Raw genomic sequence first — 27,738 nt, 5'->3', positions numbered from 1 at the left:
TATAATGGTGTCCAGTGTGGAGTATAGCGCTGGATATATACAGTGTAATACACGGGATATAATGGTGTCCAGTGTGGAGTATAGTGCTGGATATACACAGTGTAATACACGGGATATAATGGTGACCAGTGTGGAGTATAGTGCTGGATATATACAGTGTAATACACGGGATATAATGGTGAACAGTGTGGAGTATAGCGCTGGATATACACAGTGTAATACACGGGATATAATGGTGACCAGTGTGGAGTATAACGCTGGATATACACAGTGTAATACACGGGATATAATGGTGACCAGTGTGGAGTATAGTGCTGGATATATACAGTGTAATACACGGGATATAATGGTGACCAGTGTGGAGTATAGCGCTGGATATACACAGTGTAATACACGGGATATAATGGTGACCAGTGTGGAGTATAGCGCTGGATATACACAGTGTAATACACGGGATATAATGGTGACCAGTGTGGAGTATAGCGCTGGATATACACAGTGTAATACACGGGATATAATGGTGACCAGTGTGGAGTATAGCGCTGGATATACACAGTGTAATACACGGGATATAATGGTGTCCAGTGTATGCAGTATACAGCGTGCTGTATATAGGATTTCATCCCCCGGGTGCAGCACTACATGATTTATGGACGCCGTTGTATCTTGCCTATTCTTTCTGCTACAGATTCTGCTCAGTGGTGAATGTGATGGACGATATCCTCTCCCGCTTCTGTGGATCCACCCGCTCTGACCCTCTGCCTGTTTGGGTCCGTGGACATATCGGCGTCTGCTTCAATCAACTCATCATCAGCTGCATCCCTCACGTTCTCCTGGCTTTGAGCAGCGCATGTCACGCAGGAGCACCTAGGTCAGATATATGTGCTTACAGACTGCTATGTACTCTGGAGAGGAGGCTGTAGTAAAGGAGATTGGGTCTCCAGAGATGAGGCGGGAGTTAGGGTCTCAAGAGAGAAAGCGTGAGGAAGGGAGGTCAGGTTTCCAGAGAGGAGATGGGAGGTAGGAAGTTCGGGTCTCAAAAAAGGAGGATGGGGAGGACGAGTTTCCAGTGAGGAGGTGGGTGGAAATGATGTTGGGATTCAGAGAGGAGGCAGTAACTTGGGTCTCCAGAGAAGAGGCAGTAGGTCAGAGGTCCGGAGAGGACCCTGGAGGTTGGGAGATTAGGTTTCCAGAAAGGAGGCTGGAGGTCCGGAGGTTAGGTTTCCGGAGACAAGGCGGGAGGAAGGGAGGTTAGGTTTTCAGAGAGGAGGCTGGTGGAAGGGAGGTCATGCCCATTAAAGAGGAGGCAGCTGAAAGTTTGGGAGATTTTTGCCTACATCATGTAAATGTCTGCTTCACTGACTGGCGGTGTTGTCTTCTAGACGTGGCTCCTCTGGCTTCTCCTCTTCTTCCTGGCTGTGCAGGACGTTCATCTCCCTTGTGGTTTCATGTCTTTGTATTGCTGATTTAGTCCTCGGAGCTCTGTTTCCTCGTGAAGTTTCCGCCAGTTTGGAGGTCCTCTCCAGCAGCGTGTCCTTCTTAGCATGGATCAGTCACTTCCTATCACTTTTGCACCTCCGTAAGTCTTGCTATGTGGATTCTCGAGGACCTCTGAGTCTGGCAGCTCCAGTTGTCCTGGTGGCCCCGTCAGTGGTGATCACGATGGTGTGGCTATGTGCGGAGGGTGCGGTGAGGTCACCTCTGGACTGGGTACTGGTCTCCAGCTTTTCTCTCTCTTGTCTTCGGCTCTTCTGTATCGTTGTGTATTTTTGTACCTTTCTCATACGTCCTCCTTGCCTTCCCTATTGGGGCACCGGCTCAATCAATGATGTCAGTGACTATTCTCCTTTGGTTGTCTCGTTCCCTTCTGACAATGATGAGGAAGCTGCAGAGGACGGTGAGAGCTGGTTGTCTCGTTTACTTTATTTTTGGATGCAGCCGCTCCTGCGGAGAGGAGCAGGCGGAGATCTGAAGCACCCAAAGGATGTGTGTCTCCTGCCCCATCATCTCCAGACATGGAGGATCCGCAGGGACATCTCTAGTTGTGGCCCCGGAACGCTTCGCCTCCTCTGGGTGTTGCACTCCTGTTTCGGGGCTCATTACTATTCCTTGGGGTTCCTGAAGCTGGTATCCTGCGCTCTCTCCTTCATGGGGCCTGTCCTGCTGAATCTTCTGGTGAATTTTATGGAGACAAGGGCGGAAGCTCTGAGCTGGGGAGTGCTCTACACCACCGGACTCTTCACTACCGGACTCCTCAGTGCTCTTGTGCAGAATCAGTTCACACATCAGATTAACAAACTAATGCTGGCAGTGCGGGCATCGGTACTCACCAGCGTCTACCAGAAAACTCTGCATGGAGAGGGCACTGGCCTGGCCACATTCTCCCCAGGGGAAGTCATCAACTTCATGAGCACAGACGCCGATCGGATATCTAATTTCTGCCGCAGCTTCCATGAACTCTGGAGCCTCCCGGTGCAGTTCTCAGTCACACTCTACCTCTTATACAGGCAGGTGGACATCGCCTTCCTTGGGGGGCTGGGACTGGCACTGCTGCTGGTTCCCCTCAACAAGGTGGTCGCCGGACGTATCCTGAAGAACAACAAAGAAATGCTGAAACATAAAGATGCCCGGGTCAAGGTAACGCAATATACATGTCTTTGATGTCATCGCTGTGTAAAACAACTGATATCTGGAGAGCGGTGATGTCACTGCTGTATAATTTAACTGGTATCTGGTGGGCGATGATGGCACGTATTGTCCTTCTGCAGCTGATGGCTGAGCTTCTGTCCGGGATGCGGGTGGTGAAGTTTTACACCTGGGAGCTGCACTTTTCTCGCTGTGTGTCCAGCTTACGAGATCAGGAGCTGCAGAATCTTCGCGCTATTAAGCTGCTGGACGCCGTATGTGTTTACCTATGGGCGGCTCTGCCTGTGCTCATATCCATCATCACATTTATTACGTATGTGTTACTGGGGCACCAGCTGACAGCCGCTAAGGTCAGTCCCGGGGGCAGGCGATACATTAGACCATCACATGATCCTCCTATCTACTCTCTGTCCACCCTGACCCCTCTCACTTTCTTCCTTTCTATGTACAGTCTACCATGACCCCCTCACTTTCGTATCTACTATTTCCACTCTGACCCCTTTCATTCTCCTCTTAGCTACTCTCTATTCAGTTCCCTCTCGCTCTCCTCCTGTCTACTGTAGGTCCACCCTGACCCCTCTCACTTTCCTTCTGCCTACCGTCCTTCACCCTGACCCCTCTCGCTCTCCTCCTATCCACTGTCCATCCACCCTGACCCCTCTCACTTTCCTCCTGCCTACTATCCTCCACCCTGACTCCTCTCGCTCTCCTCTTATCCACTGTCCATCCACCCTGACCCCTCTCACTTTCCTCCTGCTTACTATCCTCCACCCTGATCCCTCTCCTCCTATCCACTGTCCATCCACCCTGACCCTTCTCGCTCTCCTCCTATCCACGGTCCATCCACCCTGACCCCTCTCACTTTCCTCCTGCCTACTGTCCTCCACCTTGACCCCTCTCACTTTCCTCCTGCCTACTGTCTGTCCACTTTGACCCCTGTCACTTTCCCTCTGCCTACCGTCCTTCACCCTGACCCCTCTCGCTCTCCTATCCACTGTCTGTCCACCCTAGCCCCTCTCACTTTCCTCCTGCCTACTATCCTCCACTCTGACCCCTCTCACTTTCCTCCTGTCTACTCTACTCTTCATCTGCCCTGACTCTTCTCTCTTTCCTCCTATTGTCTCTGTAAGCCCTGATCCCTCTCACTTTCTTCCTTTTTACTCTCCATCCCCCCTGACCTCACTCACATTCCCTTCCTCTCTTTACTCTTGCGATTTACTGTCATTCGCGTGATGTCCTCTGGTCCTGGCCTGTAATGTTGTACCCCGTCGCAGGTCTTCACTTCTTTGGCATTGGTTGGGATGTTAATTATGCCCCTCAATAACGTGCCCTGGGTTCTAAATGGAGTCTTAGAGGCCAAAGTGTCGTTGGATCGAGTGCAGAGCTTCCTTGCACTACCGGACCAGGACCTGCTGTGCTACTATCAGTCAGAAGGTAAGACCTGGTGTCTTTGCCTTATGTGATCTAATGGTGACTTGCCTACTCTGATGTCTTGTTCCCTCAGCTCTTTCCAGAGATAGCGGTATAGCACTGGAGATGAGGAATGCGACCTTCGCATGGCGGTCAGAGGTCAGTGATGGGCAACATGGACTCCCCACACTACACATTCAGCATCTGTCCGTGAGAAAGGTGAGAACCCAGAACATGCCCTAAACTCCAATCACCTTCAGACCCGCGTTCACTATTCTGATAATGTGACTACTTGTGGTCGGAGGTTCAGGATGCAACGCGGGGGAGGTTTTCGGTGTAGCGCGAGGAAGTTTCGGAGTGTAGCGATGGGGAAGTTCTGCCTCTTTTGACTCCTGCTGCCTCACTTGCAGGGTGCGCTGGTGGCGGTTGTCGGGAAGGTCGGTTGTGGAAAGAGCTCTCTACTGTCAGCAATCACAGGAGAACTCCGCAGGTAATGGCGGCTCTGGTCCGGTGGGGTGCAGGTCCTGGTGCAGATGGTGACCCACTTGTCGTCTGCTCTTGTCACAGGGTGAGTGGAGACTTATTTGTCGCCCACCAGGAGTCGGGATTTGGGTTTGTGGCTCAGGAGTCATGGATCCAGTTCGCTTCCATTCGAGAGAACATCCAGTTTGGGAAGAAATACGAGGAACGTCTGTACCGGGAGGTGCTGGAGTCCTGCGCCCTGACCCCCGACCTCAGTGTGAGTCATGTGACAGGAGCATTAGTGGGGAGGGGGGATCATGTCCACGGGTTTGGATTCGGCGGGATCTGGACTGGGAACCACACACAACTGTAGTCACGGTGCTCGTAGAACATCGGCCCCTTTCCCAATGACACCTGCTGCCCCGTGCTCTGTCCTTTCAGAGTTGTCAGATTCTGATTTTATAAGTCCTCGCTGCCTCCGTCCTCCTTCATTCCAGATCTTACCTGCTGGTGACCAGACGGAGGTTGGGGAGAATGGCGTGACCCTGAGTGGGGGGCAGAAGGCGCGGGTGAGCCTGGCGCGGGCGGTCTATCAGGTCAGTTTATAACCTGTAAATATGGCAACAGAGAACAGCGATGCAGGGACACATGACCTCCTCCACCCTCCACAGGACAAAGACATCTACCTCCTGGATGACCCCCTTGCTGCTGTAGACACAGATGTGGCTGCTCACCTCATGGACAGATGCATTCTGGGTATCCTACGACACAAGACCCGCATCCTCTGCACCCACCGCACCGAACTCCTGGAGAAGGCAGACGTCATTGTACTGATGGAGGACGGCAGGATTGTCTGCACAGGTGGGTGGCCGGTGCCATGCCCTCTGGTCGGACCCAGTGTGGTGCTGTACCCTGTGAATGGTCCGGCTGCTAGGTGCTGTGAATCCCGGATGGCCTGCTGGCTCAACCTGTGGACAGGTGGCAACTTGGTTATGCGCCCTCTGGACAAGTAGCTTCCGGGTTCGGTGTGGACGGTCTGATGCTGCGCCCTGTGAACAGGTGCCTGCTAGATGCTGCGCCCCCCTGGATGGTCCAGTGCCGCGCCTTATGAACAGGTGGCTGCCAAGTGCTGCGCCCTCGGGACAGGTGGTGGCTTGGTTTCATGCCATCTAAACAGTTGGGTGCTGGGCCTGTGAACGTAGTGGTGATATGCTCTGTGGACAGATGGTGGCCGGGTGCTGCGCCCTCTGGAGATCTGGGTGCCGCGCCCTCTGGACAGGTGGCGGCTGGGTTTCGTGCCATCTGGACAAGTGTCAGGCGGGTACTGTGCTCTCTATACAGTTGGGTGACGGGCCTGTGGACATAGCGGTGACATGCCCTGTGAATAGGTGGCAGCTGGGTGCTGCCGCTGCCACTGGACAGGTGGTGGCTGGGTTTGGTGCCATCTGGACAAGAGGCAGGCTGGTACCATGCCCTCTATAGAGTAGGGTGCCGGGCCTGTGGACGTAGCAGTGACTTGCCCTTCGAATAGGTGGCAGCCGGGTGCCACGCCCTCTGGATGGCTTGGTGCTGCTCCCTCTGGACAGGTGGTGGCTGGGTGCACAGGTGGTGGCTGGTGTCATGGAAACCTCTTTTGCGATCCCACTTTCCAGTTCCGGTTAGGAACTTGCAGCTCTCTGACGCCCCCCTTAACCTCAGGTCAGTCAGGGTACTACATCTAGGATAAGTGGTTGCCAGAAAAGCTGTCGTGCCGTGTTTTGGCTATTGGACACTCTGCAGTGAGGGTTGTTATGAATGAGTCACCGTAGGAGGCAGACACAAAAATAGCAGCTAAGTCCAGAAAACCGGAGTAGTTGGCAACTGTCAGATTGCAGACCCCTGAACCTAACAACACAACTAGCAGTAGCCGTGGGGGGTTCCTACGGTGCCCTAGACCCCTCGATCACAGCCGGAGAAACTAAATAGCCTAAAGACAGAAAAGGAAAACTAAACTGCCCCAGAGCAGACCCCAAAGTAAAAGGCAGCCCCCAACATATAATGACGGTGAAGCAAGATGAAAAAACACACACACAGATAGAAAGATAGGCTGAGCAAACAATGGGGCCCAAACTCACTAAAATAGGACAGGATAGGATAGGAGCTGTCTGCAATCTGCAAAAACCCTGAAAAGACAAAAGCCAACAGGCTGATATGGAAAAAGGCCCTGAAGCAGCTAGGCTTCAAAAACTATATCAGCACTCAGGTATTTTCTGAAGACAGAGCTAAAGGAATTCAGATCACCCCAGCAGGGAATGACAGAAATCCAGCAAAAACAAAAACAATGTACAAATGCAAACGGAAGAGCAGAAAACTTAGCTTTTGGAGAGCAGGAATTCAGACTGGTATCCAAGGATCCACAGAGAAATCACCCGCAGAGCAGACGGGCGTGGACAGCCTTATATCCAGTCAGAAACTCCACTCAGCCAATCATCATCATTAGACCCAGATGCCTGATAATCAGGCTCACTATCTTTCTTTACTAGAAGATGGAGTTCATCGGGCCTCAGTAGTGAAGGGGGAAAATGAACTCACAACAGAGAGTGGTATGTAAATCCCCAGTCTCAGGCAGGAAATACACACATAACCTCAATTTTGTCACTGCCAGGGTCTCCCAAATGCCCAGAACACTTTGCTGCCACCAGCTCCTCGTTTGACATTAAAACCAATATTGGGTCAGGAGCCCACCCACAAGGTAGTGTAATTGGCACAGAGGACATGACGGTTTGTTTATAGAGCAATGAAAACAAAACTAATAAATTTTATAGATTTACTCCAGAAAATATAGGCAATGTGATAAAACACTCCGGGATCTCCTTTGCTGGGGTCAAAGGTCACGTGCGCTCAGCATGAAACTGAGGCGCAGAGCCGGGGTCTGGGTATAACTGACACTGGGTCAGGTTTATTAAAGGTGAAAGCAATGCATAAAGGAAAAAAAAACATAAAACAAATCCTTGCCTGTCCGGCACTAACTAAACAAGGTACAACCTAACTACCAACTGGCGGGCTTCTCCCGTCCAGCCAAACCACAGTTGCAGTGGTCACTGCTTTCACTCACGTGTGTCTCTCACACAGACAGGCTCTCTGTGTTCCCAGGCTGAGACACTCACACAACCACCTTGCATCCTTTTTTATCCGCCTCCCATTATTCAGTAGTAACCAGGTGCGATATTGACCAGACTAGGCCACATAGGAAAGGAATCTGGGCGAGATGTACCTGCCCTCATCCACTACTCCCACATGATTCTCACATATCCCCCCCCCCCCCCCTCTGCTCAGACCACTCCGGTCGAGCAATGACACCCGCCAAACAGTGCACTCGGGACAGGGCATCTGCATTCCCCATCTGTACCCCTGGGCGGTGCTCCACCGTAAAAGTGTAGGCCTGCAGGGCAAGGAACCACCGGGTCACCCGGCTATTCCATTCCTTGTGCAAGTGCATCCACTTGAGAGGGGCATGGTCAGTGATCAGCCTGAACTTTTGGCCCACCAGGTAATATTTGAGGGCCTCTAGAGCCCACTTAATGGCTAGGCACTCTTTTTCTACAACTGCATACTTTTGCTCATGTTTATTCAGCTTCCTGCTGAGATAGAGGACTGGGTGTTCCACTCCGTCCCTCACTTGTGACAGTACGGCCCCGATACGGGTATCAGAGGCATCCGTTTGTACCACAAACTCGCTGCGGAAGTCCGGCGTCACCAGTACGGGTTGAGAGCAAAGTGCCCGTTTTAGGCTATGGAAGGCTTCTTCAGCCGCTAAACTCCATTTAATCATGACGGAGTCTTTCCCTTTTGTAAGATCCGTCAGGGGGGTAGCGATGGCTGCAAAATTGGGTATGAACCGGCGATAATAGCAGGCGATCCTCAGAAAGGCTTGCACCTGCTTCTTGTTGACAGGTTGCGGCCAGTCCTGAACCGCTTGAATCTTATCGACCTGGGTTTAACAATACCCCTCCCAATTACATATTCCAAATACCGGGCTTCTTCTAGCCCGATGTGACATTTCTTGGGGTTCGCGGTTAGACCTGCCTCCCACAGGTCGTCAATCACAGCTTGTACTTTCTGGAGATGAGTCTCCCAGTCCAAGCTGTAAATGACAATGTCATCCAAATAGGCCGAAGCGTACCGCCTATGTGGCCTCAGGACTCGATCCATCACTCTTTGGAAGGTCGCTGGTGCCCCGTGCAGTCCAAACGGCATATACACATACTGAAACAAACCTTACGGGGTAGCAAATGCCGTCTTTTCTATGGCCGCCTCTGCAAGAGGGATCTGCCAATACCCCTTTGTTAGGTCTAGGGTCGTAATATACCGGGCTTTTCCTAACCGATCTATTAACTCGTCGACCCGGGGCATAGGGTAGGCATCAAATTTTGAGACCGCATTCAGTTTCCTGAAGTCATTGCAGAACCGGATGGTGCCGTGCGGTTTAGGAATTAGCACAATCGGGCTGGACCAAGCCCAAGTCAATGACTCCTAACTCTAACATTGCCTTCACTTTTAGGGAAATGGCTTCACGGCGCGCTTCCGGGATTCGGTAGGGTTTTACGTGAACTGTGACACCAGGTTCCGTTACGATGTCATGTCTCATTAGCATAGTCTGCCCGGGTTTTTCTGAGAAAAACTTTTGGTTGTGAAGTAGAAACTGCCTGACCTCAGTCTTTTGCCGCTACGGGTTGCAGAGACTCTCTCGGACCTCCGGTACGGTATGCAAGCAGACAGGACGGGCCAGCTCCGCTGACAAGGCAGACCAATCTTTCCAGGGTTTTATCAGATTTACATGATAAATCTGTTCAGGTTTCCGTTTACCTGCCTGGTATACTTTGTAGTTTACTTCACCAACTCTTTCCTTAATTTCAAAGGGGCCCTGCCACTTTGCGAGTAACTTACTGTCGGCCGTGGGGATCAGGATCATCACCCTATCTCCGGGTGCAAACGTACGGATCTTGGCGCCCCTATCATAGATTCTTTTTTGGGCTCCTTGAGCCTGTATCATGTGTTCTTTGACGATAGGCATAACAGCCGCAATACGGTCCTGCATTTGTGTGACGTGATCTATCACCGTTTTAAACGGAGTGACCTGACCCTCCCAGGTTTCTTTTGCAACGTCTAACACTCTGCGAGGACGTCGGTCGTACAATAACTCGAAAGGCGAGAATCCCGTGGAAGACTGGGGCACTTCCCTGATGGCAAAAAGCAAATACGGAAGTAAATAGTCCCAGTTCTTCCCATCCTTGTCTATCACCTTTCTCAGCATCTGCTTCAGAGTTTTATTGAACCGTTCGACCAACCCGTCTGTTTGAGGGTGATACACGGATGTGCGTAACGGTTCGATTTGTAACAACCGGCAGAGCTCCTTCATTACCCTGGACATAAAGGGGGTCCCCTGGTCGGTGAGTATCTGTTTTGGTATACCGACCCGACTAAACACATGCACCGGTTCCTTGGCAATCGTCTTGGTGGCCGTGTTACGCAAAGGGATGGCCTCCGGGTAACGAGTGGCATAATCCAAGATGACCAGGATATGTTTGTGTCCACGTGCAGACCGTGGAAGGGGCCCAACTAAATCCATCCCAATCCTCTCAAACGGGACTTCAATAATAGGTAGGGGTACCAAAGGGCTACTGAACCGGGGCTTAGGTGCAGAGGCTTGGCAGTCAGGACAAGACTCACAATATACACGAATATCGTGATGCATGCCTGGCCAAACAAAGCAGTGTAATATCCTTTCGGTGGTTTTCTGGACTCCCAGGTGACCTCCCATCACATGTCCGTGGGCCAGGTCCAGCACTTGCCGCCGGTAGGGTTTTGGCACAACTAACAGTTGCACCGTGTCTTCCCCCTTTTTCTCTATCTGATATAGCAAATCATTCTCCAGGACCATGTAAGGATATGCCAGCCTAGAGCCAGGTTCTACAGGTACCCCATTTATCACTTTTACATTTGTCCTAGCCTGAAAAAGGGTAGGATCCTTTATTTGCTCGCTTTGGAAGTCATCTTTCTGGACTTCCAAATCCGGCAAACGGGGAGGTGGACGGCTGTCGGCCTCCTCCTCTTCCCTGGTCTCCTCCGTATCACCCGCCAAGACTTAAAACGGGAACTGCAGGTCTTTTCCAGCAGACTCTCCCCCCGAGTTTCCTGGGGGACCTCTTCCAGGGGTTCGGGTCCTACATGCGCCCTGGGAGAAGAGTCACGTACCCTGCTACCCTGGGGCATCAACTGCCACAAGTGGGGAAAATCCCGGCCCAAGATAACATCATGCAATAACGCAGGGACGAGTCCAACTTTATGTTGCACAGACCCATAGGAAGTAGTAATGCATATGACCGTGGTGAGGTACGAACAGGTGTCTCCATGCACACACGTTACAGAAAATTTGTCTGATGGTCCAGTCGGGGCTGACACCAGACTGGCCTTCACCAGAGTCACCACACTTCCCGAGTCTAACAATGCCACCACATTTCTGCCATCAACAGTTAAATCACACAAGTGTTTTTCCACATCCGTTTGACCGGCATTCACACTCACTACCCGTGCAACCATAGACATGCGGTTTTTAGAGTCTGTGACGTCGCACTGCATGGGTTCAGCAGTGACCGGACAGTTCGCAGCAATGTGGCCCATCTCTTGGTAGCAGAAACACCTAACGGGCCCCTTGCTTAGACCATAGTTTGTTACTCTCGGCCTTGCAGTGCGGGCAGTCCCGTTTTCCTCCCCCCACTGTCTTAGGGATTTTTCCTTCTCCCCTACTCCCTGGAACAGTCTTACCGGTTCCACGTGGAGATGATGAAGAACGAGGTGTGGTAGCGTCGTCTCGGAGTCCTTCCGCCACGGAGTAACGTTCAACCAGATCCACCAGTTGATCTGCCGTCGTAGGATTTCCATGGCATACCCACTTCCTCAGGGCTGGCAGTAGAGCTCTCAGGTACTTGTCCATGACGACTCTCTGGATTATCTCTGGCGCTGTCAGCACCTCGGGTTGTAGCCACTTCTTCGTCACGTGGATCAGGTCGAACATCTGTGACCGCGGTGGTTTATCCGGTTGATAAGTCTATTGATGCACTCTCTGTGCACGGACAGCGGTCGTCACTCCCAGGCGGGCCAAGATCTCGGCTTTCAGTTTGTCAAAGTCCTGCGCGGCTTCAGGTTCTAAGTCATAATAAGCCTTTTGGGCCTCACCGGAAAGAAACGGGGCAATCAGGCCGACCCATCGTGCCTTCGGCCATTTTTCTCGCACCGCCGTCTGTTCAAACGTGGTCAGGTATGCCTCTACATCATCTTCGGTCGTCATCTTCTGCCAGTACCGACTCACGTGAATCACTCTCGACTCGGCTTCCAGGTTAACCTCAGGTAAGCTTGGCAAGCGCTGCGCCACCTGCTGGAGAAGCGAACGATCGGTTGCTGTCATGTCCACCAATTCCTTCAGCTGGGCCATCATCACCCGGTTAGCTTCTTGCTGGACGGCGGTGGACTTACCAGTGCTTTCACCACGTCCTCCATGCTCATGCTTCCAACGTGATGCCCGCGTTCTCCACCACAATGTGATGATACACTCCGGGATCGCCTTTGCTGGGGTCAAAGGTCACGTGCGTTTAGCATGAAACTCAGGCGCACCAGCCGAGGTCCGGGTATAACTGACACTGGGTCAGGTTTATTAAAGGTGAAAGCTATGCATAAAGGAAATAAAACATAAAACAAATCCTTGCCTGTCCGGCACTAACTAAACAAGATCCGACCTAACTACCAACTGGTGGTCTTCTCCCATCCAGCCAAACCACAGTTACAGTGGGCACTGCTTCCACTCACGTGTGTCTCTCACACAGACAGGCTCTCTGTGTCCCCAGGCTGAGACACTCACACAACCACCTGGCATCCTTTTATATCCGCCTCCCATTATTCATTAGTAACCAGGTGCGATACTGACCAGACTAGGCCACATAGGAAAGGTATCTGGGCGAGATATACCTGCCCTCATCCACTATTCCCACATGATTCTCACAGCAGTGTTTACAAAAATGCAAAAAGATGTTACCAAAATTGATACAGTATATACAGACAGTTACAAAATAAAACGGATTAAAATGTGAAACTTGCACATGTCACTGGCACACCATGTGGAGGAGGGGAGTCTGAACAATAGCCTCATTGAGCCTCACTGGGTGGGCGAAGCCAGGGATTGTACTCCCCGTTTTAAAGTTACTAAAAGCTTCTAAGTGCCATTACCCTGGCTGCGAGGTTCCCAGAGTGACGACAGGACTATTATATATCTTCTTACAAAATTATATTTCATTTAAGACCAAATATCATATATCTATGTGTGGCACCCCAGGAGTCCGGTTACCACAGTGGCATTGCCTCCCTCACATGGAGTAATGTCAGGCCTGGAAGCAAGGAAGGGTGGTCCCCTTACCAGGTGTCAGTAGGAGAGAAGTCGAGCAGAACCTGTTGAGTGGAGCTGTGATTAAACTCGCCCCAGAGCTAAGCACTAGGAACCGGATACTGGAGTCCATGGTTGCGCGAGTACGGAAGTCCCGGCAGCTAAATCCGGAGGGCAAGGGACTGTAGGTCTCCTGGCTTGATCTAATACCTGGCGGCACAGCAGCATACCAGAGCCTGGAGCCAACACAAAGGAGCGGCACCTGTGATAGGTTCGAGCTGCCTGCCATGCGGGCAACGGTTTGTTTTTAAAAAACAGAGAGAGACAGTTAGCAGCAGGAGGGTGATCTGTTAGGCAGTGAGGAAAAAGGGAGGACAGCTCAGAAAGAAGGCCTCCGTACCTACCTGTCTAGGTGAATCCAAAATTGCTTCCAGGCTGCCCTGCTCTCTATTACAAACTGTTACCAGTGCTCCGGTCTGTACTATCAACCATCAAGGAAAAGAAAACTACAGCCCTTGTGTCCTTCAGTGATCTCTTGCTCCCTGAGTCCTGCACCACAAGGTACACGAAGCCTGACATAAACAGAACAGGTAGCCCTGGGGCCCGCTCCATCTGTGGGGAGCAGAACCATCCCAGCTGCATCACCATCAGCCCCAGCGGTCTCCTTTAGCAGCGTCGGCCATCCGTTGCCGAACGCCACAGGTGACGTCACGTTAAATCCCATATACATATTCACCATTTTACGGCACGGCCAGGGCCATGGAGTCGGGTCACGGCCCCGTGACTTCCCCAAAGAACTGTCAGACCCGGTTCTGAGTACCCCACAGCCCTGGTGGGTGTGTTATATGTATTATTGGGAAGCATATACCCTTTTCTCGATTTCTGGAGGCCGCACAAGCTTCAAAACCTACCTGTGGATAGCTTTAATTACGCAGATTCAAAAAATATAAATTTCCTGCCTCTGATTATTCTGTGTTATTATATTCGAGTTTGAATAGACAAAAGGAACTTCCAAATCCATGTGCTACAGATAAATCGGATTTACCTGGTCAAAAGCCACATTCCCGAGGGAGGGGGGAAAGAGTGGGATGGAGTTACACACAGGCAGGCGGAGAGAGAACTGCACATGAGAAGCTCAGTGTGACACTGCACAAATGTGATGGGGGAGGGGCAGCCTGACCTCTGGAAGTGTACATAGAATGTAAACATATTCATATTTTCCTGACAGCTGGGTTTCTTGCCACCTGGACAAGAGGTAGGCGGGTATCGTGCCCTCAATACAGTTGGGTGCCGGGCCTGTGGACATAGCGCTGACGTGCCCTGTGAATAGGTGACTACCGGGTGCCGCACCCTCTGGATGGCCGGGTGCTGCGCCTTCTGGATAGGTGGTGGCTGGGTGCAAAGGTGGCGGCTGGGTTTCGTGCCATCTGGGCAGGTGGGTGCCGTGCCCTCTAGACAGTTGGGTGCCGGGCCTGTGGACGTAGCGGTCACGTGCCCTCTGAACAGATGGTTGTTGGGTACCACGCCCTCTGAATGGCTGAGTGCCGCACCCTCTTTAATACCTCATTTCCTTGCAGGTCCGCCAGCAGAGATCTTACCCCTGGTGAGGAAGTCTCCTGTGCTGGCATCATCCTCCCAGCAGAACGCAGACAGCAGTGAGTATCCCCATCTTTCATCCTTGTGGTCCTGGCAGTATTGGGGTCACTCACACTGTGCCCTAGCCATTGGAGGGTCAGGAGAAGTGTTGGGATAGTCCGGCAGATGCTGACTGCCCTGGATATCTCTTTATATCAGCTGTCACTTGACTTTCTGTCACACTAGGTTCCAGTGTGAGGAGCCCTGCGATCACAGAAGATGGAGGCGGGGAGCCGGCTGCAGGGATGAGGGAAGAGGAGAAGAAGGAAGGCGCCGTGTCTCTACAGGTGTACGCAACGTACTGGAGGGCGGTGGGGGCAGCACTGGCGGCCTCTGTGCTCCTGGCATTATTCTTCATGCAGGGTGAGTCTTTAATCATTGGCTGACATCTGCGAGCACTGACGGGATGTGTGGATGTTCACATGTCTTCTTACAGCGTCCAGGAACGTGTCCGATTGGTGGCTGTCATACTGGATTGCCAGTTTACCAGACTCTCCGCAGAACTCCTCTCTCATGGCGCTCACTCCCCCAGTGCTGGCTCCATCTCTGCTACTGTTTACTACTGGAGGTCTTGTGTAAGTAGCTCGTTGGCTTGTCTGGTAAGAGCACCCCTCATTACCTGCACTGTGTAGTGTGTGATGTTACTGGTATGTGGTAAGAGCACCTCTCAATTCCAGCTCCGTGTAGTGTCTGCTGTCGTTGGTTGTGTAGTAAGAGCACCTCAATACCACCCCTGTGTAGTGTCTGCTGTCGGTTGTGTGGTAAGAGCTCCCCTTTTTACCAGCCCTGTGTAGTGTCTGCTGTCGGTGGTTGTGTGGTAAGAGCTCCCCTCATTACCAGCCCTGTGTTATGTATGCTGTCGGTGGTTGTGTAGTAAGAGCTCCCCTCTTTACCTGCCCTCTGTGGTTTCTGCTGTCAGTAGTTGTGTGGTAAGAGCTCCCCTCTTTACCCAGCCCTGTGTATTGTCTGCTGTAACGGGGTCTACCAAGCTGGGGTACCTCTTTCAGTACCACCCCGTGTTTTCGGAGGTCCGCTCTGCGTTGGCTGGAGTCTGAATGAATGACGCTGGCTGAAATTCCTTGGTTACATGGGCGCATATAAAAGATCACTGCTTCTCCATGTATTTCCAGTCTGACAACACTTTACTCACAGGACACAGTCTATATCACACAGATACAGAGGGCCGGCCAATAGAAAAGCGGCAGGCCAGACATACATTACAAAAGCCGCAGGTGGCCGGAGCCTGCGGATGTTTACTGTGGGAATTACAAAGGTGGGGGGAGGGCGGACTAAAGGAGAATATCGTGTCCCCTCTGCCCAGGGGCGCAGCCTGTGAACTGATGCATTAGGGACATGCATCTCACATGGAACCTATTATACATACATATAACTGCACAACATATTCTGGGTGCTAAGTGGTTCTGTAACACAGCTCCCCTTTTCAGCGACTCGATCAGCATACACAGTCTGATCCTCAACGGATCGGTTTGGGGATGACCGAAGTTTATGGGGTTGGTACAAGTTCCGTTTGTCGACTTAGTCCATCGGCGTTAAGGTTTTGTTTGCCGGGTCTGTGGTGGATGGTGAAGTCCAGAGGTTGTAGGGCTAAACTCCACCGCAGCAATCTGGCGTTGTCTCTGGAGACCCGATTAAGCCAGACTAGGGGATTATGGTCCGTTAGGAGGGAAAACTCGTCCATACAAATATGGTTGCAACTTCTTGAGTGCCCATACTACCGCCAGGCACTCCTTCTCGATGGCCGCATAGCTTATTTCACGGGGCAGTAGTTTCTGTGACGAACGGCCCACCGCCGTTCGTCCAAATACGGGCGACTAACGGGGTCCCGCTGCCACCAAAACGCGACGGACAGCGGACCCTGTGTCACCACTATGTCACAGTCCCACCACTGACACGGGTGTATCAGCGGATGGAGGTATGAGACACACTGCCGGCACACGGCTATCACAGGCACAGTTGGGGCTTATCTTAGTTATCCCACCACTGGCACCATGTGACCAAAATATCCAGCAAGCTACTCTCGCTCTACAATTTGCCGCAGGGGGGTTTAATTTTGGATGCCCCGCCACTGCTATCAATCTTCCAAGTACTGCGGGGATTTATGTATATCCCACTTTCTCAGTTCCACTTTGGAACTCGCAGCTCTCCGGCGCCCCCCTTACCCTCAGGTCAGTCAGGGAACTGCACCTAGGATAATTAGTCGCCGGACGGGCTGCCTGTTCTGAACCGGCAATTAGGCTTCTGCAGTAAGGGAATTATCAATGCTGTGGCCGCAGCCCCTTATTCAGCAATATAAGACCCTTCTGTACTGCCAGCAAGCCGCAATAGCCGTACACAACGCGCTGCCACCAGTCACGGTTACTTAATTCACAGTGTTAAATTATCAAAGGCGTATAGTTCGATTCTTAGAGCATGGAGACAGATCTAAATAATTATATCATTTATTCCCCGAAAAAGTAGGGCAGTGATTACAGATAAAAGTAGCTATAAAATTGAGACATAAAATAGGTACAGTACAGATATAAAATAAAAGGATTAAAAGGATAGAAAGTCACACTCACATGTGGTCAGTTGGCATCCCATGTGGCTTTAAGGGGGGTAGAGGCGGAGCTGCACGTCTCCGCTCATCTGCGGGTCTTTCTAGCACGACGACTTGAGCTGTTCTGAGCTGGTTTTGCCAAGGGAAGGCCTTATAGGCTTTGCTTTGTGACATCACGGAGAGATGCATTCTGGGTTGGTCCCACCTCTCTCATCCAAGTTATGTTTTGGCTACAAAACTTAGATTAGCTATAACTTTATGGGAGAAGCTGGTATGGACTCATCAGTGGTATCATGTTTCCCAGCCTAATGAGCCCATCAAGAAAACATCAAACATCTATGCGATATGACCGTCCATTTGGGCGCAAATCATATCTCAGGTTCTCGACATGTTAGGACTTCGGAAGTGACACTGTAGCGGAGCTGGAACCGCTCGGATCAGAGAGATATGGTTATTATATCTCTATGTTGTACGGTTTTCGCAGGGCAGGCTCTTAAAGGTTCACTTCTAACCTTTATTTCAAACAAAGACCTTTTTCCCGCACTTTTTTTTCCAGCTGAGAGAAGCCAAATGGGGTGACAGGAAATTGGTTTATGGCACTTGGGGGAAGGGAAGCTGCTGCAGTGTGCAATGTAACTGAGACACTGGCAGGCAGCTTCTCACAAAATGGAGGATTTGTTAGCACATTCCAACAGAAAACATATCTTGCAGACATTGTACATCACAGTTTCCAACTCAGGTAAGCTACCGGGTGTTCTTGGCCGTCCGGCCCGACTTGGCTCAGTACTGCCCCCAATCCAAACATAGAAGCGTCTGTGTGAACAAGGAAACGTTTAGTTGGATCGGGTGCGGCCAATACAGGGGTATTGGTGAGGGCGTCCTTTAGTTGGCGGAAGGCTTCTTCACACTCTGAGGTCCAGGTTACCTGGCGTCGTTGGTTCTTATGGGTCAGATCAGTGAGGGGCTTGGCTACGCTGCTGTAATTGGGAACGAATTTCCTGTAATACCCCGCTGTCCCTAGAAACGCCATGACCTTGGTTTTAGTGCGTGGGATGGGCCACTTGGCTATGGCCTCAATCTTGGCTGGTTCTGGTCGCTGCCTCAACAACTCCTCCGCCTGCTGTCTCTCCCGGGGGCCTAGGTCTTCACCCAAGTGTACCTGGTCCCATGTTTTAGACTGAGTCCTTTCCCCCAAGACATCCGGCAAGGGAAGTCCGGCTAAATCCTCTGCTTCAGGTGCACAGATGGCCACTACCTCTTCAGAGCGCTCCCGGTAGGGCTTCAGCATATTCACGTGGAACATGCGGATAACCCTGGGGTCGTCACAATCGGCGACATTATAGGTTGTGTCGGCTATTTTCCCAACTACCTGGTAGGGCCCCTGCCATGCAGCTTGAAACTTATTCTGCTTAGTGGGCTCTAACACCAGGACCTTCTGTCCTATTTCCAAAGTGCGCTCTCTGGCCCTCCGATCGTACCATACGCGCTGGGTCGCCTGCATGTTCTCACGTACAACCTGGGTCAGCTCCTGTAGGCGGTCCCGGAATTCCAGCACATAGGGTACAATAGGTACCCCTTCTATGAGGCCCTCCCCTTCCCAGTGTTCCAGCACTAAGTCTAGGGGTCCCCTTACCCGTGTCCCGTATACCAGCTCGAACGGGGAGAACCCCGTGGATTCTTGGGGCACCTCCCGATAGGCAAACAGGAGGTGTGGCAAGAATTTCTCCCAGTCCCTGTATGTCCTGGTAAAAGTCTCAATGAGCTGTTTTAATGTCCCGTTAAAGCGTTCACACAACCCATTGGTTTGCGGGTGGTACGGGGCGCTTCTAATGGACTTTACGCCGCACAGGTTCCACAGTTGGTTGGTCACCTCTGCTGTAAACTGGGTACCCTGGTCCGAGATAATCTCCCGGGGAAATCCAACTCGTGAGAAAACCTGGAGCAGGGCGGCCGCCACCGTCTCTGCCAGTATGTTAGGTAACGCAACCGCCTCTGGATACCGTGTGGCATAATCTACCACTGTCAATATATACCTTTTCCCGGACGGACTGGGTTTGGCTAACGGCCCTATCAGATCGACCGCTACTTGTCTAAATGGTTCCTCCACAATGGGGAGGGGGCGTAATTTGGCCTTGCATCGATTCCCCCCTCTTGCCAATGCGCTGACAACTGTCACAGGTCTGGCAGTACTGACGAACATCATAGGTTACCCCCGGCCAAAAGAAGTTTTGTGTCAGACGATGCCTGGAGCGACTGACGCCGAAGTGCCCGGCCAAGGGTATATCATGAGAGATTCGCAGTAACTCCTGCCTATACTTCTTGGGAACTACCAGCTGTTGTTTTATAGTGGGGCTCGTCCCTGTGTGGTGCTGCTCTGTGATCCGGTAGAGGAGTCCCTGCTTCCATACAAACTGTTCCCCTTCCAGTACTCCTCTCCCCTCCTGTGCCTTCCCACGGTATCCCTCTAATGAAGGATCCTCAAGTAACTCCCTCTTAAATTCAAATGGGGTGGCCCAAGAAATGTGTCTGGCTATAGGAATACGTGTAGGGCTGGGATGTCTTACCTGAGCCTCCTCTGAGTGTGATTCCGCCTCCGCAGCGCGAGCTTGTCTCCGGGTGGTCACAGGATAGGTCTCAGCCAGAGGGGCCACCGAGAATGCAGACAACATGGGCCCCAAGTCATTTCCCAGACGTCTGCAGGCAAATCCTCCATCAAGCCGACCTCAACAAGGCCATCCCCGACTCCCCAGTTCAGGTGAATCCTGGCAGTGGGCAGTCGATGTATAGCTCCCCCTGCTACACGGACTGCCACTGTCCGGTCCGTCTTCTCTTGGTCCCGGACGAGATGAGGCTTCATAAGAGTCAAAGTTGCCCCGGAATCTCTTAGTCCCTGCATACGTTTCCCATTAACCCACACGACCTGTCGATGATGTTGTCGATTATCTGCCCGGGCTGCCTGCATGGGGTCTACTTCCTTAGTGGTTGCTTGGCTCCCTTGTACCCACTGTAGCAGAGACCGCCGTAATTTACACACCCATTTAGCGTGGGTATCGGTTACGCGTTTTATAAGTCCACGGAACTCTTGGCGGTATGCCTCTGGTGTCAGCGCATACCGGGCCAAGATCACTTCTTTAAATGGCCAAGATCTTTTAATGTAGTCCTCTATAACTTCTGGTAGTTGTTTTTCCATTCATTCCTTTCCTCCTGTAGAAGGGGTATCCTATCCCACCGCTGCCACCAGTGTAACTGGGTCTACCAAGCTGGAGTACCTCATTCAGTACCACCCCATGTTTTCGGAGGTCCGCTCTGCATTGGCTGGAGTCTGAATGAATGACGCTGGATGGAATTCCTTGGTTACATGGGCGCATATAAAAGATCACTGCTTCTCCACGTATCTCCAGTCTGACAACACTTTACTCACAGGACACAGAATATATCACACAGATACAGAGGGCAGGCCAATAGAAATGCGGCAGGCCAAACATGCATTACAAAAGCCGCAGGTGGCCGGAGCCTGCCGATGTTTACTGTGGGAATTACAAAGGTGGGGGGAGGGTGGACAAAAGAAGAATATCATGTCCCCTCTGCCCAGGGGCGCAGCCTTTGGGCTGATGCATTAGGGACATGCATCTCACATGGAACCTATTATACATACATATAACTGCACAACATATTCTGGGTGCGGAGTGGTTCTGTAGCACGTAACATATGCTGTCAGTGGTTGTGAGGTAAGAGCACCCCTCATTACCAGCCCTGTGCTGTGTATGCTTTCGGTGGTTGTGTGGTAAGAGCACCCCTCCTTAACAGCCCTGTGTAATATTTGCTGTCTGTGGTTGTGTGGTAAGAGCACCCCTCATTACCAGCGCTATGTAGTGTCTGCAGTCGGTTGTTGTGTGGTAAGAGCTCCCCTCATTACCAGCGTTGTGTAGTGTCTGCTGTCGGTGGTTGTGTGGTAAGAGCACCCATCATTACCAGCCCTGTGTTATGTATGCTGTCGGTGGTTGTGTGGTAAGAGCACCCCTCATTACCTGCCCTGTGTAGTGTCTGCTGTCGGTGGTTGTGTGGTAAGTGCACCCCACATTACCAGCCCTGTGTAATATTTGCTGTTGGTGGTTATGTGGTAAGAGCTCCCCTCATTACCACCCCTGTGTTATGTATGCTGTCGGTGGTTCTGTGGTAAGAACTACCCTCATTACCAGCCCTGTGTTATGTATGCTGTCGGTGGTTGTGTGGTAAGAGCACCCCTCATTACCTGCCCTGTGTAGTGTCTGCTGTCGGTGGTTGTGTGGTAAGTGCACCCTTCATTACCACCCTTGTGTAGTGTATGCTGTCGGTGGTTGTGTGGTAAGTGCACCCCACATTACCAGCCCTGTGTAATATTTGCTGTCGGTGGTTGTGTGGTAAGAGCACCCCTCATTACCAGCCCTGTGTTATGTATGCTGTCGGTGGTTCTGTGGTAAGAGCTCCCCTCATTACCAGCCCTGTTATGTATGCTGTCGGTGGTTGTGTGGTAAGAGCACCCCTCATTACCAGCCCTGTGTAGTGTCTGCTGTCGGTGGTTGTGTGGTAAGATCTCCCCTCATTACCAGCCCTGTGTAGTGTCTGCTGTCGGTGGTTGTGTGGTAAGAGCACCCCTCATTACCAGCCCTGTGTAGTGTCTGCTGTCGGTGGTTGTGTGGTAAGAGCACCCCTCATTACCAGCCCTGTTATGTATGCTGTCGGTGGTTGTGTGGTAAGAGCACCCCTCATTACCAGCCCTGTGTAGTGTCTGCTGTCGGTGGTTGTGTGGTAAGAGCACCCCTCATTACCAGCCCTGTGTAGTGTCTGCTGTCGGTGGTTGTGTGGTAAGAGCACCCCTCATTACCAGCCCTGTGTAGTGTCTGCTGTCGGTGGTTGTGTGGTAACAGCTCCCCTCATTACCAGCCCTGTTATGTATGCTGTCGGTGGTTGTGTGGTAAGAGCACCCCTCGTTACCAGCCCTGTGTAGTGTCTGCTGTCGGTGGTTGTGTGGTAAGAGCTCCCCTCATTACCAGCCCTGTTATGTATGGTGACGGTGGTTGTGTGGTAAGAGCACCCCTCATTACCAGCCCTGTGTTATGTATGCTGTTGGTGGTTGTGTGGTAAGAGCTCCCCTCATTACCAGCCCTGTGTAGTGTCTGCTGTTGGTGGTTGTGTGGTAAGTGCACCTGTCCTCATCCCGATGTTTGTGTTGGTCAGGACCCCGGTGAGGTGGCGTCAGTCTGCTGGGGAGAATTCCACGGTGGGCTTCGACTTCTACTTGTCCATGTATGGGGGGATTGCTGCTGTGAACACTGTCTTTTCCGCCCTGCGTGCCCTGCTTTTTGCTTTTGGAACAGTCCGTGCAGCTACCGTGATCCACAAGCGTCTGCTGCAGCGAGTCTTAAGGGTAAGGACGGTAGTGCAGGGTTTCCATACCGTACAAAGCTCCAGGGCCAGATATGTGCGAGGGTCCCGCAAAGGTCTGGTGCTATTAGCTCTGCTACATACTGTATGAACGTAGCTTTTGGGTATAGATGAAACGCCCGTGCTGGGTTCTCGTTTCCAGGGCACGGTCTCCTTCTTTGACAGTACGCCCATCGGCCGCATCATTAACCGCTTCTCCTCGGACCTGTACTGTGTGGACGACTTCCTGCCCTTCATCCTGAACATTTTCTTGGCCAACGTGTTTGGTCTCCTGGGGATGCTGGTGATGATCAGCTACGGGCTGCCGCTGATCCTGCCTGTCCTAATGCCTCTGGCCTTCCTGTACTACTACATGCAGAGATTCTACCGCCACACATCGCGGGAGCTGAAGAGGCTGCACAGCATCACCCTCTCCCCCATCTATAGTCACTTCTCCGAGACACTGACGGGGCTGAGCACCATCCGAGCCACACGCCACGCCGACAGGTGGGTTATCCCGGCACAACCAATCTGTGGGTGAAAGAGCAGCAAGGTCTGAGCAGTCCTGCAGTATCCACCACAGCTGGTAAATGGTTAAATGAGGAATCATTGCAGGGTGGTCGGGTAATAGAACAAGTGCCGAGGAAGAGGGACGCACAACCCAGCAGACAGGAGGTTGTGAGGATTAAAGGGAGTGTCAGCACTGAATGGCGGCCCGCAACCAGCACAGGCGCTCGGTGCAGTCCAACGTCTCCTTCCTACCTACTCCTCCCTCTGTCTCCGCCTCTAATGTGATTGACAGCTCGGGCTTCATAGAATCAGAGGAGTCGGAGATTGAGGAAGAACAAGCTAGTGGGAAGGAGCATGGAGAAGTCTGACTGTACCGAGCCCCTGTGCTGCATCTAAACGGTCATGTGCTGACACTCCATTGTCATGGTTTGCAAGGTTATTGCTTTTGCGTGAGGCGTTTTGGTCTCCTGCTCTGGGAGGGTGAGGCGTTTGGGTCTCCTGCTCTGGGAGGGTGAGGCGTTTGGGTCTCCTGCTCTGGGAGGGTGAGGCGTTTGGGTCTCCTGCTCTGGGTGGGTGAGGCGTTTGGGTCTCCTGCTCTGGGTGGGTGAGGCGTTTGGGTCTCCTGCTCTGGGTGGGTGAGGCGTTTGGGTCTCCTGCTCTGGGAGGGTGAGGCGTTTGGGTCTCCTGCTCTGGGAGGGTGAGGCGTTTGGGTCTCCTGCTCTGGGAGGGTGAGGCGTTTGGGTCTCCTGCTCTGGGAGGGTGAGGCGCTTGGGTCTCCTGCTCTGGGAGGGTGAGGCGCTTGGGTCTCCTGCTCTGGGAGGGTGAGGCGCTTGGGTCTCCTGCTCTGGGAGGGTGAGGCGCTTGGGTCTCCTGCTCTGGGAGGGTGAGGCGCTTGGGTCTCCTGCTCTGGGAGGGTGAGGCGCTTGGGTCTCCTGCTCTGGGAGGGTGAGGCGCTTGGGTCTCCTGCTCTGGGAGGGTGAGGCGCTTGGGTCTCCTGCTCTGGGAGGGTGAGGCGCTTGGGTCTCCTGCTCTGGGAGGGTGAGGCGCTTGGGTCTCCTGCTCTGGGAGGGTGAGGCCTTTGGGTCTTGACAGGTCGTTGCTTACTTCATCACCATCTCTTGGATTATGCAGGTTTGCAGAGGAATGTGAGTCTCGGATGGAGCTGAACCAGCGCTGCCTGTTCTCCAGTAACTCAGCCGTACAATGGTTGGACATCCGGCTGCAGATGATTGGAGTGATGGTGGTTACGGCCATCGCTGTCATTGCTCTGATTCAGCACCAGAGAAACTCTGGAGATCCAGGTAATGACCTGCCATGTACTTACGGCTGCATCTCTTCCAGGCAGTGTCTCACACACCTTCTCTTTTCATTAGGTTTGGTGGGATTGTCTCTGTCCTATGCGCTGTCCATCACCGGTCTTTTGTCCGGACTCATCTCCAGCTTCACACAGATGGAGGCCATGATGGTCAGCGTGGAGCGAGCAGAGGAGTATTCCACCACCGTGCCCTCCGAGCCCACACAGGGCTCAGTTACAGTGAGCGCAGAATGAGGCACTTCCCCAGACCGTTCCCCTGTGATTCAGACCTTCGTTGTTTGTGTCTCATGGGTTGGATAAGTTTTATGTTTGGTCGTCTGGTCTGGCATTGTCTCTGTTTTGGTGTTGTCTGGTGTAGTATTGTCATTGTCCTGTTACCCTGTGTTTTTTTTTGGGTTTAGCTAATGCTCCTGCAACACAGTGAACCCATACAGGGAGCCATGTGACCAGGTGAGGGGTCTGTGGACTCCTCTTAGGGGAATTTTGCATGGGCTTAGTTTCACCTCCTCCTCAGGTGCAGCCAGATTGGCCTCAGCGTGGACACATTGAGTTCAGATGTGCAACTCTGTGTTATCGACCCGGTCTCCCCAACGCTTTGGACGGGGTCAGCTTCACCATCCGTGCGGGGGAGAAGATTGGTGTGGTGGGTCGGACTGGCTCTGGGAAGTCTACACTGTTCTTGGCTCTGTTCAGAATGGTGGAGTTGAACTCTGGTTCCATCCTCATCGATGACATCCCCACCCAAGAGCTGAGCTTAGATGTGCTAAGGTGAGAACAATGCTGATCCCATATGGCAGGGAGTGATCGGTACTAGGAAGGATCACCGCTGGTAAGTGCTAGGAAGAATTGCCGCAGGTCATCAGTGCTAGGAAGGATCACCACTGGTGGTGATCAGTCCTAGGAAGGATTGCTGCTAGTAGTGTTCTGTCCTAGGACAGATCGCCGCTGGTGGTGATCAGTCCTGGGAAGGATCGCTGCTGCTGGTGATCTCTGCTAGTGATGATTGTACGGTCTCCTCCAGGTCACGGCTGGCAATAATCCCTCAGGATGCCTTCCTGCTGACAGGAAGCGTGCGGCAGAATCTGGACCCCCTGTCGTACCACACCGACGCGGAGCTGCTGGACGTGCTGGAGCAGTGCCACTTAATGGAGCAGGTGTCACGCATGGGTGAGGGACATTACTGGTCACGGGGGAGGGGCTAAATTACATTGTCAAACGTCCCATTATCATCACCTGTGCAGGTGGTCTGGATTCCGATGTCGGAGAGAGAGGGAAGAACTTCTCCCTGGGGCAGAGGCAACTTCTGTGCTTGGCCAGAGCTCTGCTGACTGATGCAAAGGTGAGGGCAAATGTAAAGTGTCAGCTCCACAGTCCAGGCCGCCACAATTAGTACCACTGTTTGACATGGCTCATTATGACTATGTGGCCTTCTGTGTTTGAAGATCTTTCTATCATAGATTCTCTGCATTGATGAAGCCACAGCTAGCGTGGACCACCAGACGGACCACCTGCTGCAGGGGACCATCTGTGAGAAGTTCTGGGAACGCACAGTCCTCACCATCGCGCACAGGTGCCAAGCCCCACCTCCACCACCAAATATTTAATTATTCTAACACCACCACATATACAGTATGTGTCGGAGTGTGTCTCCACTACACCTAGTCCACGTATATTACATAGGTGTATGGCTCTACTCCAGTCCCTCTTCATATATCATACAGGAGTACGGCTCTACTCCACTCTCCACATGTCACACAGGTATATGGCTCTTCTCCACTCTCCACATATATAACACAGGTGCACGGCTCTACCCCACTCTCCACATATATAACACAGGTATACGGCTCTACCCCACTCTCCACATATATAACACAGGTGTACGGCTCTACCCCACTCTCCACATATATCACACAGGTGTACGGCTCTACCCCACTCTCCACATATATAACACAGGTGTACGGCTCTACCCCACTCTCCACGTATATCACACAGGTGCACGGCTCTACTCCACGTATATCACACAGGTGCACGGCTCTACTCCACGTATATCACACAGGTGCACGGCTCTACTCCACGTATATCACACAGGTGCACGGCTCTACTCCACGTATATCACACAGGTGCACGGCTCTACTCCACGTATATCACACAGGTGCACGGCTCTACTCCACGTATATCACACAGGTGCACGGCTTTACTCTGCCCTCTGTGCATATCGCATTGGTTTAATCAGCTCCACTCTCCATATGTGTCACACTGTTGTACTCCACCTCCTCCATGTTTATGACACAGGTGTATGGCTCTCTTTCACCCTCCTTAATTTTCCCAAGATTCATGCTTTGTCTCCACGTTTTTGTAGGCTGCACACTATCATGGATTCTGACCGGGTGCTGGTGATGCATGCTGGGAAAGTGGCAGAATTTGACTCCCCTACAGTCCTGAGCAGCAATAAAAATTCACACTTCTACCGGCTAATACATAGCGCCAACCTGGAGGTGCCGGACAACGGACAATGATGCCAAGATGATTCAGCTCCGATGTGAGGCTGAGCGCACAGGTGGTGCAGTTAGAACAGTAGTGGTGGAGATATGCAATATGGGTGGCGTGGGCAATGCTGGGTGGCGCGGGCAGTGCTGGTTGACGCTGGGTGGCGCGGGCAGTGCTGGTTGACGCTGGGTGGCGCGGGCAGTGCTGGTTGACGCTGGGTGGCGCGGGCAGTGCTGGTTGACGCTGGGTGGCGCGGGCAGTGCTGGTTGACGCTGGGTGGCGCGGGCAGTGCTGGTTGACGCTGGGTGGCGCGGGCAGTGCTGGTTGACGCTGGGTGGCGCGGGCAGTGCTGGTTGACGCTGGGTGGCGCGGGCAGTGCTGGTTGACGCTGGGTGGCGCGGGCAGTGCTGGTTGACGCTGGGTGGCGCAGGCAGTGTCTGTGACATGGGCAGTGTCAGTGATGCAAGCAGTGTGGGCTGATATGTGATAATTGTCTCTTCTCACAGATTATGTAAATATTTTAGATTCTTATAAATTAATTATTTTTCATCAATCGCTGCTGTCATTTACCAATCGTGTTTTATACAGAACCACCTGGAAATTCACGGGTAACAGATGGAAATGTGACAGGCACAGGATGGGTGGGACAAAGTACGGGTGTTGCTGCATGACAGGCACAGTACGAGTGATGCTGCATGACAGGCACAGTACGAGTGATGCTGCATGACAGGCACAGTACGAGTGATGCTGCATGACAGGCACAATACAAGTGACACTTGTGGGCACAGTATGAGTCATGTTCCGATGGGCACATTATGGGTGACACTTTGGCTGGCAGAGTACAAGTGATGCTACGTGATGGACACAGTACGAGTGACACTCCGGCGGGGTACTGTACAG

General features: G+C 52.3%; 1 protein-coding gene across 3 annotated transcripts; it reads left to right on the top strand.

Moving 5' to 3' along the window:
* The first annotated feature begins 522 nt into the window (after window positions 1-522).
* On the top strand, window positions 523-27,391 carry ABCC10 (ATP binding cassette subfamily C member 10). Of its 3 annotated transcripts, XM_073561389.1 has the most exons (21): window positions 526-871; window positions 1,383-2,637; window positions 2,769-2,996; window positions 3,921-4,080; window positions 4,151-4,275; window positions 4,467-4,546; window positions 4,624-4,795; window positions 5,016-5,114; window positions 5,190-5,379; window positions 14,509-14,586; window positions 14,753-14,929; window positions 15,003-15,141; window positions 22,341-22,530; window positions 22,690-23,033; window positions 24,168-24,337; window positions 24,410-24,570; window positions 24,866-25,119; window positions 25,373-25,518; window positions 25,593-25,690; window positions 25,809-25,921; window positions 26,711-27,391. In XM_073561389.1, the coding sequence occupies exons 1-21, from the start codon at window positions 711-713 to the stop codon at window positions 26,865-26,867; spliced, it is 4,497 nt and encodes a 1,498-aa protein (XP_073417490.1). In that variant the 5' UTR covers window positions 526-710; the 3' UTR covers window positions 26,868-27,391. The 3 variants fall into 3 exon arrangements, with proteins under 3 accessions (XP_073417491.1, XP_073417490.1, XP_073417492.1); XM_073561390.1 differs by lacking the exon at window positions 26,711-27,391 and having other exon boundaries at window positions 523-871; window positions 25,794-25,922; XM_073561391.1 differs by lacking the exons at window positions 526-871; window positions 1,383-2,637; window positions 2,769-2,996; ... (3 more) ...; window positions 4,624-4,795; window positions 22,341-22,530.
* The last annotated feature ends 347 nt before the right edge of the window (window positions 27,392-27,738 follow it).

The sequence above is a fragment of the Dendrobates tinctorius genome, unplaced genomic scaffold (genome assembly GCF_039654945.1).
Source record: "Dendrobates tinctorius isolate UK_male_01 unplaced genomic scaffold, ASM3965494v1 ptg000316l, whole genome shotgun sequence".
Taxonomy (NCBI): domain Eukaryota; kingdom Metazoa; phylum Chordata; class Amphibia; order Anura; family Dendrobatidae; genus Dendrobates; species Dendrobates tinctorius.
The sequence above is the reverse complement of the archived record's forward strand: the minus strand, read 5'-3'. Positions and strand labels throughout refer to the sequence as shown.

Bases quoted from the DNA above. Each gene is read 5' to 3' on its own strand.
- ABCC10 (XM_073561389.1), top strand. From the start codon at position 711: ATGGACGATATCCTCTCCCGCTTCTGTGGATCCACCCGCTCTGACCCT. The intron at 14,930-15,002 runs GTGAGTCTTTAA...GTCTTCTTACAG, and splicing joins GGCATTATTCTTCATGCAGG to CGTCCAGGAACGTGTCCGAT. The intron at 24,571-24,865 runs GTGAGCGCAGAA...CCTCCTCCTCAG, and splicing joins CCACACAGGGCTCAGTTACA to GTGCAGCCAGATTGGCCTCA.